This window comes from Bombina bombina, chromosome 6 (genome assembly GCF_027579735.1).
Source record: "Bombina bombina isolate aBomBom1 chromosome 6, aBomBom1.pri, whole genome shotgun sequence".
Taxonomy (NCBI): Eukaryota; Metazoa; Chordata; class Amphibia; order Anura; family Bombinatoridae; genus Bombina; species Bombina bombina.
The window spans coordinates 467,551,519-467,565,739 of NC_069504.1; the positions used below are offsets into that span (position 1 = coordinate 467,551,519).

The window sequence follows — 14,221 nt, forward strand, 5'->3', positions numbered from 1 at the left end:
CAATGGGGACTAGCTCGTGCTCCAGATTTAAGACCCTGGTCATCCAATATGCGATCTTACTCCAGAATTGTTGAATTTTGGAGCAACCCCATAGGCAGTGGAATAAGTCTGCATCCATCCACGAGCATCTGGAGCATAGGACCCTAGCATTGTACCATTTCGAAAGCAAGCCAGGGGTAAAATACCTCTTAAGCCCGATTTTTATCTGGGATTCTCTCCAAACGGTGGGGATCCAATTCTGTTGAATAATTTTAAAACTTCCTACGATGGTTTGCTCATCTATATCGGGGAATTGGGTAGACCATTTAGTGATCATCTCGCCTACCTGAAAATCAGAAGCTTTCTGGGTTGCAAGTTGATATAATGGGGAAATTCCAAATTTCCCTGCTGCATATAGGGAGATCCTGGGCTGTAATTCGCCCAAAGACCAGTTATTACCAAAGTTATTTTGCAGCTCCTGTAAGAAATGTCTGACTTGAAGGTAGGCGTAAAATTCTCGCGGCCCTAAATTGAATTTATTTGCAATTTCAGTATAGGATAATAAATATCCATCAGGACTCCGAAATTGACTCATAGTATTTAAGCCTTTCATATCCCAGTCTTTAAATATCTGACTTGAGAGTCCGGGACAGAAATTGGGGTTCCCACATATGGGTAAATATTGTGTGAGATAAGGGGAGTAATCTAACGCGGAACACAACCTTTGCCATGCTATGATTATATTCCTAAACGTGGACAGACTAAATATGTTCGAAGGAAGAGAAGTCATCGGACAATGTAATAGAGCCTTCAGATTAAACGGGGCCACAACCCGCGACTCCCAAATGGATGCCGAGATCTGGTCCTTACCCGTTATCCAATCTAAAGCAAATCTAGCTATGGTCACTAGATTATACATCTGGATATTAGGGAGTGCAAGGCCGGCGGCCAACTTAGAGTTCATGAGTCGATGAACGGCAATCCGTGGTTTACTCCCTTTCCATAGAAATCTGGAACAAGCTCTATTAAATGCGACAATGTCTTTGTGGTGTAAGAATATCGGAATATTTTGAAATATGTACATAAGTTTCGGGAAAATAATTGATTTAATTAATGTTACCCGTGCAGATAATGAGATAGGCAGTGAGGACCATTCATCCAGTTTTTTTTTACAGCGGCTAACCCCGAACGCGTAATTCAACTTGTACCAATCCTCTGGATTTCTGGAGATATAAAGCCCCAAATAATTAATCTGAGAGACTTCGACGAAGGGATGTGATACGTCACCTAGTGGATGTCTATAGAGCCACATTAATTCTGATTTCGATGTGTTAACCCGGAATCCGGAGATCTCACCAAACTCCTGAATAATATCCTGGAGAATTGGCAACGAAACCGAAAGATTTGATAGACATATCAATAGATCATCCGCGTATGATAGAAGGACCATTTTTTCACCTGCAAATAGAATACCTTCTAGTTCTTGCCGTAATCGTATGGCCAGCGGTTCCAAACTGATGTTAAATAATAGGGGGGATAGCGGACACCCTTGTCTGGTCCCTCTATGCATAATAAATCGCTGGGAGGTCACGTTGTTGATAATGACCGATGATGTAGGGGTACTGTAGATTAACCTGATGTAATTATGAAAAAACCCGGAGAAACCAAACTTCTCTAGGGTTGTGAATAGATGGTCCCACCCGACCCGGTCAAAGGCCTTCTCCGCGTCGACCGTAAGAATAGCCTTATCGTGAATATCATTACTATGAAGGACCTTGTGTTTGTTCCAATAAGACTCAATGAGGACTAATAATTTCCTAGTGTTTCGCACAGGATTCCGGCCAGGCATGAATCCGGATTGATTCTCATGGATTAGGTCCCCGATATAAGGCTTTAATCTGGAAGCTATAATAGATGCTAGTAGTTTGTAGTCAGTATTAAGGACAGAAATAGGTCTATATGAACTAGGAAGCTCCGGGTCCTTGCCCTTTTTTAAGATTAACGTTATGTTTGCCGCAGCAAAAGAAGGCGAGCAACTGATATTATCTGAAAAGTAAAAATTGAATAACCTAGACAAAATAGGGGTCACCTGAGCTTGTAATATTCGATAAAATTCAATAGGGAAGGAGTCGGGCCCGGCCGCTTTATTGGGTTTGGCGTTCTTAATTGCAGATCTGATCTCCTCCTCAGATATGGGGGCATTAATAGCTTCCAAGGCTTCCGGCGCTAGTCTCGGGGTCTTAATCTTCGACCAGAATTTTATTTGCTGTCCTTCCTTGGACGGTTCTGATTTGTACAGGTCTTGAAAGAAATCAAAAAACACTCGTTCGATGTCGGGGTGGCTCGTGAACCTCTTTGTACCTTGTTTAATAGCAGAGATTACCTGCCTAGGTGAAGATTTAGCTATTCTAGCTAGGAACTTAGCGGATCTACCTACGAACCCACTGTATCGAGCTTTAGTTCTGAGATCCTCTAGTGCACTATTCTGCTTGATCTGGATGTCACGGAAAGCCTTAGCCCTTACATAAGCGTCCCAGTGTTCCCTGCTAGGATCGTTTAAATATGCTCTAAACGAGTTTTTTACTTGATTTGCACACTGTCTAACCGCCTGACTACACTTCTTCTTCCAGTGTATCATATATGCTTTAATTTCGCCGCGTAAGACGGCCTTCGAAGCCTCCCAAAACACTTCCACTTTGTCCAGGTAGTTACCATTGATCTTATGGTAATCTGCCCATTTAATTTGTAGCCAGTTTTGAAAACTGGAATTGTTACTCAGAAATCTAGGAAAATATATCTGCTTGTTCCCTAAATACGAACTGTTAGATTTGCAACGCAGTGAGATGGCAGCGTGGTCCGATATAACTATATCTTCAATCTTAGTGAGCCAGTCCCAGCTTATTAACGAGTCTGACACTAAAAAGTAGTCAATCCTAGAGAAAGCTTGCTGAGCATGTGATACACATGTGAATACTCGCGCATCCGGGTTCTGTACCCGCCAGATATCTACTAAACCCAACTGTGAGCAGAATTTCTGGAAAATGCGCACTTTCCTACCTCTGCTGTTAAGGGCTCTCTTTTTAGAGCAATCTAGAGTTGCGTCAGCGGTCAAATTAAAATCACCTGCAACAATTAAATTGCGCCCTATAAATCTATATAGTCTAGCCATTAAGGACGCCCAGAAATTCTGATCAATTTGGTTAGGGCCATAAATATTACAAAGTATATATTTGATCTTTCTAATCACAATCTCCAGAATCAGGAATCTGCCTTCAGGGTCCACTTCGGTGTTTGTTATTTTATACTCCAGATTCCGATTCAACAAAATGGCCACCCCCCTTTTCCTGGTTGTAGAAGTAGCGGCTATAACCTCCCCTACCCATTTACTCTTCAGTTTAGGAATTTCTGGAGGTTTCAAGTGTAGTTCCTGAAGAAAAACTATATCGGGGTTGAATTTCCCTGAGTACTTTATTATAGATTTCCGTTTAATTGGGGAGGTTATGCCGCCAACATTCCAGGAAAGTAAATTAATATTAAGAGCCATCAAATCCTTCTTCTATTGTCATACTCATATGGAGGAAGAAGACCTCCGAATGCAATGGAACCAGGGCAGCGGGAGCGCGGAAAAGGGAACGGGGAGGGAGCGAGAGAGAGAGAGAGAGAGAGACAGAAAAAAAAAAAAAAAAAAAAAAAAAAAAAAAAACACCCAATAAACAAACCCACACAGAGCCGTACTTTTTAACCACAGAAAAACTTCTGGGGGGACCCGTAATATTGACTCAAGGTATTTTACGGAACACCTGCTTCTCGACAAAAATTATCAGCCTCCAAGACATTATTTAACGTATGAGAGATTCCTTCTTTGGATACTATCAATTTTGCAGGGTAAAGCATTTTGATATTATAATTTTCTTTCTGTAATCTACCATAGAAAAAGGACATATCCCTTCTCTTAGATAGAGTTTCAGAGGAGAAATCTTGAAAGAGTAGTAACTTATGCGAGTCCAAAACTAAGGGCATACTTTTCCTGTAGTACTTAAGATATAGCAATTTGTCTTGGAAATTTACAAACTTAAATATCACAGGCCTCGGTCTCTGGCCCTCGGTTTGTTCCCTGCGTGGGCCTATTCTGTGTGCCCTCTCGATCTGAAAGGGAGTGACAGGAGCTGGAATCAACAGTGCCTTAGGTAATGTATTGGATGCAAAATTCAGTAAATCTTGGAATTCTGGCAACTCGGGGAGGCCAATCACTTTTAGATTGTTGCGTCTTGAGCGATCCTCAAGATCTTCAATTTTTGCTTGTAACGCTACAATCGTTTTACTATGTGCATCCATAGTGGAATCATGAATATTAAGCCTGTCCTCTAAATCGGACACCCTGTTTTCAGCCTCATCTAATCTTGATGAAAACTGCCGAACCTCGGCCGTGAGATTAGAAATCTCGCTCCTAATCTCGCGCTTAATCAAATCAAATTGCGGTAGTAGAATTTTAGCCACCTCCGCTGCATATTCTGTCATACTATTCCCCGAGGAGCTCCCTTTCTCTGGGGGAGTGTCAATGCTGACATCCAGAGTCCTGCCACTCCCTTTTTTGTCTTTAGCTTTGGGGGGCATATTGGAGGGTGAGCTCCTTTGGAGCATGTATCTGTCCATGTACTGAAGGGCCTTTAGGTAGATTATTCAAGGACTTTATAAAGAGAGAGGAAGAAGTAGAAAGAAAAAAAAAAAAAAAAAAAAAAAAAAAAAGGGGGGGAAATTGCAAGGGAAAAGGAGAGAGGGAGACAGAGAGTAAGGCGTATCGGGGTCCCAAACCAGGTATGGTGTGCCGGAGCCCCCAGAGATATAACTATGTCTGCCTGTTTCTACCGGCTTACCTATTCTTGGATCTAAAGCCTGTCTTACTCCTCTTACGGAACTTTCTGTACAATAATAGTAAAGTGCAAGTGCTTCTGCGAGAAAAAAAACAAAAAAAAACTAAAAAAAGGAAAAGTCCGCTCTGCCCTACCCTACCCTCTCTCTTCCAGTCAAGTGTTTTTGTCCCTTTCTCCCCTTTTTTCCTTCTCCTCTCTTAAAAGAGGTGCTTTCAAAAGAACGTATATTCGTGCAAATTAAAGAGAGTTAAGTAGCTTAATAGTTATATGCCCTTACCAAGGAGATATTAACTTAGTTACTACTATTGTGAGTAAACCCACCTTATTACGGTGCACCCTTGATTTACGAATCTGACGTTGTATACCCTCTAAATAAGGAACTGTGCTAAGTACTAATGTGGAAATATGTTACTTGTATGTTAAATTTAAATTTTAAATTGTTTCCAGACTAACAGACAGACATTCCTAATTTGCCTGCCACTAAAACAAGTTAGAGGCTTTGGGTATCAGCAGGAAGTTTGAAAAAAAGGTGCTGTGTCCTAATATAGAACCCAACTAAGTGTCTAAATAGGGGGAGAGGCAACACAAGGAACAACCCCCCATAATAACTCCATAAATTTGTAAGAAAGAACTTTCATAGTGCACAATATATATCAGTAATTAGAACACAAAAAAACAGCAAAAAACAAAAGAAAAACAAAGAACAAAAATCAAAATAAATACATTGAAGAAAAACCAAAAAGTCTGCTTAATAGAAGTGTCCCCCCCAGGTTCTTACAACCCAGGCAGTTAAAAGTGTATCTAGTGAAAAAAAAAAATGCTGTGTCTTAGTGTAGAACCCAACTAAGTGTCTAAATAGAGAGAGAGGCAACACAAGAAACAGCCCCCCAAATTAACTATATAAATTTGTAGCAAAAAATTTCCATAGTGCACAATATATGTCAATAATTAGAACACAAAAAACCAGGCAATAAAACAAAAAGAAAAACAAAAAGCAAAATCCAAAAAAAAAAAAAAAAAAAAAAAGCATTGAATAAACCAGAAAGTCTGCTTGGTAGGACTAAGTCCCCCAAGTTCTTGCAACCTAGTTTGAGCCTTCAAAATTCAGATTACATTTAAACAGTTTATTGTAGGAGATCATGTCAAAAGGGGTAAGAATACATTAGGAAGAAAGTTGAGGAATTGTATTTAAAGACCGGCGATAAATGATACACGCCCACTAGCCATTACCCACACATATGGGAGTGTGAGATAGGCTAATGACACACACCCACAAGCTGACAGCTTTATATATGATACAAACAAACGAGCTGATACTTTTAATTAATAAATAAATTAGACTTTCTATTATGAACAAAGGGGAGGAAAGAAATCCTCAGGAAATAAAGAAGTTATTAACCATATAGAATATAAATAAATAGTGCATTCATTTTCATAAAGAGAGATTGCTGAAAATCTAATGAACCGACTATATGAGTGCTGTATTTGTTTTTTTGCTGAAACACTAGTGTGCAAACTATATATGTTTTCTTCTGAAATGTTTATGAGATATATTGTAATATCTGCCACATACTTGTTTTGATACTAGCTGTATATGTTAAAGTACATGCATACAATGGGTTATATATTCACATACTGGTATCAAGAAAAGTCAGTTTGTATTGTGAAGGTCACCATAGCAACATTTGCATAAGTAATTGGTAGATTGGGTGTGACCAATGTTTTAATTTATTTGAGGATGTATAAATAGGAGACTTCAGTTCTAGATCAGTATAACTTGCCTGAGGAAACAGAGTGGTAGCTCTGAGAAACGCGTAGCGAATTCTACTGATTTTTATTGTACACTGTTATATCTTTATATAAAGTGTTTTTTATATATATCTGGAGTCTCCTGGATTTTTTATCTGAACATTTTGAATACATTGGACCATCTTTCACCAGAGTGGTATGTGCGCTGGGCCACTTTTAATATACCCAGCTTGCTTCATTAGCACTACAGTGTGCTCTATACTTTGTGAGTATATCTCTGAAGGGTTAAGCTGGTGGGTTCACACTCTGCTTACTAATTCCACACTAGGAGTCGCCCTCTGTATATCTTTTTACTTTTTAGTTTGAGCCTTCGCTTCACTTATCAAGTCTAGTTGTAGAACTTGCCATGCTAGGGAACCTTGATAGATGGGAAAAACCATAAAAAACCATAAAGTTACAGTGGTTAGAGTCAAGTGTACTGCATAGCTCCAATTCAGACACAGTCATAAGTGTGACCAAGAACAAAAACAAGAGGGAGTGAAATCCAGAGGTCTTGACCTGTATAGCACAGCACGGTACCGACCCCTGTCCTGAGGATCCTAACTTCGTTTTCGGGGACCCAGAAATATTTTTTTACTCAGGGGTAGGCAAATTAGCAAAACCGGCTCCAAAGCTACAGGATGAAGGTAAACCTGTAGCCCACAGCAACATTGACAATGTCCCGTTGCTTACGGTATATAAATTAAGACAAGACCTTAGTATATTTTGGCCAATGACCGGGAACAGTACCTTGTTTGTAGGCCGTCACCGCTTCTGCCAGGCTAGTACCTCCCTCAGTGCCTCCGCTATCCTTGCGGACTATCGGCGCAGCGTAATGTGAGGCGAGCTCCCCGAAGATGACGTATGTGTGAGTAATACGGAGGCCCAGCGGGACCACCTTCTGCAAAATCCAAGCCGGCCGAATGCGGAGTCTCACAAAACGCCTCAATGCAGCAGATCCGAGACTCTAGGAGGGCGGGGTTGGACCATACACACCGGCCCTTGCGTCACCACCAGGGGACCCAGGTGTTGCCGCGGACAAGATGGCCCCTCCAGGTGGGCCAAAACAACGCACCCCCAGGTCGGGTGAAACCAGGCACCCAGGGACCAGCGTGGCCGGGTCCGGCACGGCCAGAAGCAGCCCACCGACAGTCCCACGTCCGGGTAAGCTGTAGTACAAACCCTGGGGGGATAGGCAAAGTCCAGCAGGTTAGAGAGAAGTTTGGTGGTATCCTGCAGTGGTCGTCACCGGGTAATAGATGTGCACCAGCCACCGTGCACCATTAGGCTGTATCGGTAGACTTCCCTCGCCGGATCGTAATCCTTTTACCCAAGCCTAGTGTAGGCCAAGGGAGAACAGCGTAGGTCGTAGGTGGTTTAGGCCTCACATGGAGGCGCGGAGCTTCAGGTACACCTGCAGCTACCTGTTGGTCCCGCCTTCAACCGGAAGTCCCCAGTTGTTGATTCATCATTTTTATATACACCTTTCTGCTTTGACAGTGTTGAAATGTAATTGTGCCCGCAAAGCATTTAATGCAAACGGATTTTAGTAGCAGTTTTTGTTTCGAGTGTATAGTAGGTAGAAACATAGGTCAACATTCCAATCCAGTCCAGTTTCCTGTACAAAACATATTGCATTCAACCTGGGTTTTTGGCTTCACATTATAAATTCAATTCTCTGGATAGAAAACTCTGATTTTGAGCAAACACATGAAAAATGATAAGAAACGCTCTTTTCTCAGGCTTTAGGGAAGTATATGCAATTAAAGCGACATTCCAGCCAAAAATGGAATCCTCATGGGATGCATTTCAGTTTTGAATAGAAACATTTTTGTAATATACATGTATTAGCAAAAATGTTTCTAATAAAAGCTATAGCTGTTTCAAAAGTGTATTTAACTATGCACCGTGCACCAGCATTTTAAACACAGCACTTACTCAGAGAGCCTAAGGTGCTTGTATCATCTGTTAATGACTCAATTTGTTAATTCCTGACATGATACAAGCCCCACTAGTGCTCTGAACAGCTGCAGTATGTAAAATGTGGGTGCACTGAGAATATCTAGCTATGCTTCACATGCACATGCAGAGAAAAATGTTAACACTTAAACAGTGATAGCTTTTACTGGAAGCATTTTTTCAATGCATGTATATTGCAGATCTGTTTCTATTCAAAGATGTAATTCATCTATGTGCATTTAAATTTTGACCGGAATATCCCTTTAAAGCAAAAGTGAAACAGGAGGCTGATTGCTTCAACTGCCTTATGTATATTAATAAAGTTTTTATTCAACAAATAAAATCAATTTATTCAACCATAAGTGAACATTTTATTTCCTAGTTTTTATTAAAGAACTATTAAATACAGTAGAATAGTACAATTAACAATTACATAATAAAAAGAAAATGCAATAACACTTATTGTGTTTTTTTCTTTTCTTTCTGACAAATCTGCCCCCCCCCATTTGTTGGCCCCCTGTATCATGTGACAGCCAGCAGTTAATCACAGAATAGTATTCGTATACACTGTTAACTTATGCACATGCTCGGTAGGAGCTGGGGTCTCAGAAAGTGACAAAAGTCTGCAAAATTTGATAATCAAAGTACATTGGAAACTCTCTTAAAACTGCATGCACAATCTAAATCATTTAAGTTTAATTTTGACTTTAGTTTCCCTTTAAACATGGAAATAATTGTGATTATTAATATAAAAACTGAATATGCAAAAAAAATGTAAAATTGAACAAATCTTTGCAAGCAACTAATATATACCATTTGAAAGAGGCTAAAATGGGTTTTAGAAAAAGACACAAAACTATGAATCTTGGAAATTCATGCACTGATTTGGGTAGTGAGGTAGTTTATATGCCTAACTATCTGTGATATACTATCTGTGATATTTACTTACAATTTTTCTATTTGTGTGATTTATAATTTTGTTATTGCTATAAACCCAGATGGTATGGGTCTTTCCCAGTTTCTTTATGCAATTACGGATTTTTTAAACATATTTTACAGACAATAGTCCCAACAGAAGTCAAAATCCAACTCATTGATATGTTATCTGAAGCAGGACTTAGAGCAATAGAGGCCACCAGCTTTGTGTCTCCCAAATGGGTGCCTCAGGTAGGTGCACAAATTTAGCTTACTTATATCCTGTTTAAGAAAGAAAAAAAATGAAACCTAAGCTATACCAATTAAAGAGACAGTCTGCTCTAGAATTTTGAATTGTTTAAAACGATAGATAATCCCTTTATTACCCGTTCCCCAGTTTTGCATAACCAACACCGCTATACTAATATACTTTTTACCTCTGTGATTACCCTGTATCTAAGCCTCTGCAGACTGCCCCTTTATTTTGGTTCTTTTGACAGACTTGCATTTCAGCCAATTAGGTAAATCCACAGGAGTGAGCACAATGTTATTTATATGGCACACATAAACTAGCTCTGTCTAGCTTTCAAGGGCTAAGAAATTAGCATATGAGCCTACCTAGGTTTAGCTTTTAAATAAGAATAGCAAGAGAACAAAGCAAGTTTGATAATAAAAATAAATTGGACAGTTGTTTGCCCTATCTGAATAATTAAAGTTTAATTTTGACTAGACTGTCCCTTTAAGTAATAGAATACCAATTACTATACCAGAGGGAAAACGTAACTAGTCCATTTAATGTTACAGAGAGGAGAGTCAAAATTCTTACTCGTCCGGTACTAGTGGAAAATTTCAAGCTGTGTGTATATATGTGTGTGTGTGGAGATATATAAAGCAAAAAAAATAATCACATGTATGTAGATGTGTATGTAGTATATATGTGAAAAACAATGGAATGTGGAACATTCATATTTCATTTCAGGTTTAGCGCTTTTGAATTGGGGGAATACGTTAATGGATTTGCGATATTCCAAGTTCAACTTTTTACCCACATCAGGTTTCACACACATGCTAACCTTTTACTTTCATCTCATATTACCAGTGCAACCCGACACGCACAAAAATACTCTTCCTAGCTAAATTAACGCAGGAACGTTAAATAGCGCTCCACTCGTATTCTAGCCCAATATCAGTGGGATTACAGGGAAGCTATATGTTGCCTATGAAGTTGGACATAGGAATATTGTCCTTTTTTTTTTTTTTTTTTCTCAGTTTGAAGCACAGAAAAGATCAGACAGCTCTGGGGCAATTCTGTTCAGTCAGTAACTATGCCTTGTAAATGCCCCAGAAGCAGACCTGTTCTACATATACATCATCTATAAATTTTTTATGACATGACACAATCCTAATATCAATGCCATTGTGATTAGTACATGAGTTACACAGCCAAGGCCACAAAGAAGCTACACCAGGGGTGTATTTTGGCCTAGCCCAACTAAGCTTTTCCATAAGGCAGCAAAATTTAGTGGGAACACCAAATTTTGAGTGGCATGATGCCTTCCCATGATTCCTACGTGCTTACAAACCTCCAGTTGTTAGAAATAGATGAGGCAATAATGAGTTAAAACTGTTGGTTTCAGGTTTCCCAATGACTATATCATAAAAATAAGTCTGATTCAGCCCTGATATTCTAATGTTTTTATTATTCTAAATACCAGATTTAGTTCTGATCACAAAAGTAACTATAGGATGTATATGATCATGTGCAGTGTTAATTACAAAGCATCTACAGTTTGTGTTTGTCAGAGGCCAGTAATAGCCACATTGCAACTTTAGTTTGCATATGAATTACACTGTCCTGATTAAATAGCCATACCATATAAAAGTGTGTGTGTATATGTGTGTGTATATATATATATATATATATATATATATATATATATATATATATATATATATATATATATATATATATATATATATATATATATATATATTAGAGAATGCCTGATCACATAGGAGCCATACTTTATATAGATTTCGGATGGATTACAGAGAAATAGTACTGTGTACAGAAGTCTCAATTACAGAACAGCCTTTTCTTCTGCGTGAGTAAAACACAGTCCTGACCACAAGGCATTATACTTTGTACTTGAATTAGACAACGTCTTGATCACAGGTAAGCTATATAGTTTGCATATAAACTAGATGCAGATTTGTTTGCAGATTGATAATTGAAATTAAATTGAAACTTATTTTGTCTCTTTATTAGATGGCGGATCATATAAGTATAATGGAGGGGATTAAAAAATTCCCAAATGTCAACTACCCTGTTCTTACTCCAAATCTCACAGGATTTCAGGCAGCGGTAAGAATCATGTCCTATCTTGTAATGAATAGTTTATTTTCTTTCATAAGGTGGTGAGAGTCCATGAACCTCCACTAGGAGGTATGCAAAAAATATCCAACAAACTCTAGAACTCTTTACAGTCTTATGACGTAGGCTGCAATTGGACATTGGCAACTGATGAACCGCAAAACAAGAACTTTATGGTTCTATTTACTGATCTATATCCAACTGTGATTATTGATTGTATTACTGCTACTGCCATATTTCTTTTTTGACCCATGTATGCTACAAGATGAAATAAAATTCCTTTAAAAAATATACCCAACATCCCAAGAGCTTTTAATCCCTCCCACTTCCCTGATAACCTCAGTCTTACTTTTTGCCTTCACAAGAGAAGCATAGCTGGGGGTTCTCAGACCAATGTGAGACCGATTATTCCCCTCAGAGACCCGGGAATAGGATAGACAGGTGTACAGGAGTAGTCGCAGTATCTAAGGAAGGAGTAGTCTAATGCACTAACAAGAGGAGGCTGCAGGATAAATCCCAGCAACACCTATGGCAGTAAGAGTAATTCTCCTGCAGGGAGTTTGCCACTTGCCTGCCTCAGGTTTCACTGCGACTTATCCTGCAGACTCGGTGTACTCCTCCTTAAATCCTTTGTTAGTGTTTACGACAAAGGATGGGCTTTAGTGTTTACGACACAGGATGATCTTGTCTACTGTAAGCAGCTTGTTCTGCAGCTGGGTAAGCACGGTAGACTAAGTGCTATCAGGTAAGTACTCACAAGAGATTATGACTATAGGAGCGCCAGAGGCTAAAGTATTATTAAGGTCAACTAAATGATTCAACTTAAACAACTAACCATGAATATACATAGTGTTATGAATGTGATGATAAATTATACATGCTTAGGTAATATTTGCTATAAGCCTCCTTGATGTTATTTATTTAGATTGCATTTGATTTGTAATTAAATTAATTATTATATATTTTTATGTGAATCTGGTCATGATGACACATTGTATATTCATCACACTATGTATATTCATGGTTAGTTGTTTAAGTTGAATCATTTAGTTGACCTTAATAATACGTTTGCCTCTGGCGCTCCTATAGTCATCATCTCTTGTAATCTCCTTATATAGATTTTGTTAGGAAATCTAATATAGTGAGCTTGTATTCTACCTAGGCGCCGGTCACTATATATTTTGCTTATTAGGTAAGTACTCACAGCAGCAGACAGGCTATTAGTAGGTACACTAACGTATATCATAGCCGGGGGATGTGTTTCTGCCACAGACACCTTTACAGAGGGCTATAGGGACTATGAGCACTTACTCATATTCTGTAAGATTTATATTATGTTTGCACTGTGTTGTGATGTTGAGGGGGATGTCTCTTTAAAGGCTCTGTTATTAGAGTGCTTACTTCAATACAACTGCACTGTAACTTTTTTTCTGCACAGTGGTACATCATAGCATTAGCATTCTCTTACATTTTATTTTTTCACTTTGGGTAGATGTAAATTGCATTCCTGCTGCAAGGGGTTTCATTTTTTGGTGCCGACTTAGCACCCACCTCCTCCCCTCCGATCTTTGTCACTTGACATCTTTTCAACAGTCTTTCTGTAAAATGTACCTTGTATCACAAGAGCTTAATATTGCCAGTATATATAATTTCCTTATTGTGTGGGTGTTTTTTGTACTTTGTTTTTCAGTTTGCCAGCCACATTAAACGTTTTTCTCCTCAGAGTTGATGTTCCCTCATTATGTCCAGCTCCTAAAAATGCCAAAGAACATCTTTTGCATAATTTGGATGTGATGAAGGCTGTTAAAATTTACTTACTGGCAACTAAGGATTTTAGTCAGTCTTCTTCCTTATTCGTTATTTTTCTGGTCCTCATAAGGGTCAGACTGCTACAACAATTTCTCTAGCTTCTTGTCTAAAATTCTTAATCCGAAAGGCTTACTTAGAAACGGGTTAGACTCTGCCTGAGCGAATTACGCATCTGTTTCTTCATCCTGGGCCTTCAGGAATGAGACCACAGTAGAGCAAGTTTGTAAGGCAGCTACTAGGTCTTCCTTACAAACCTTTACTAAATGTTTTTGTCTCTTCTGAGGCAGCTTTTGGCAGGAAAGTTCTCCAGGCAGCAGTGTCTGGTCAATATTGTTCCTGCCTTAAAGGGAAATATAACCCAATGTTTTTCTTTCATTATACAGATAGAGCATACAATTTTAAACAACTTTCCCATTTACTTCTAGTATCAAATTTACGCATCAAACGCTCAGGAGTGTGCACGTGTTTGCAACACTATATGGCAGCAGTTTTGCAACAATGTTATACATTAGCAAGAGCACTATAG

At 38.9% G+C, this 14,221-nt stretch overlaps 1 protein-coding gene across 1 annotated transcript in view; it reads left to right on the forward strand.

The window, feature by feature from the left end:
- Positions 1 to 14,221, forward strand: part of HMGCL (3-hydroxy-3-methylglutaryl-CoA lyase) — a 30,297-nt gene that overhangs the window by 8,196 nt on the left and 7,880 nt on the right. The window contains exons 3-4 of the mRNA XM_053717256.1: positions 9,657 to 9,764; positions 11,782 to 11,877. Of these exons, the coding sequence (XP_053573231.1) occupies positions 9,657 to 9,764; positions 11,782 to 11,877 (204 nt within the window). The remainder of the gene's footprint in view (positions 1 to 9,656; positions 9,765 to 11,781; positions 11,878 to 14,221) is intronic.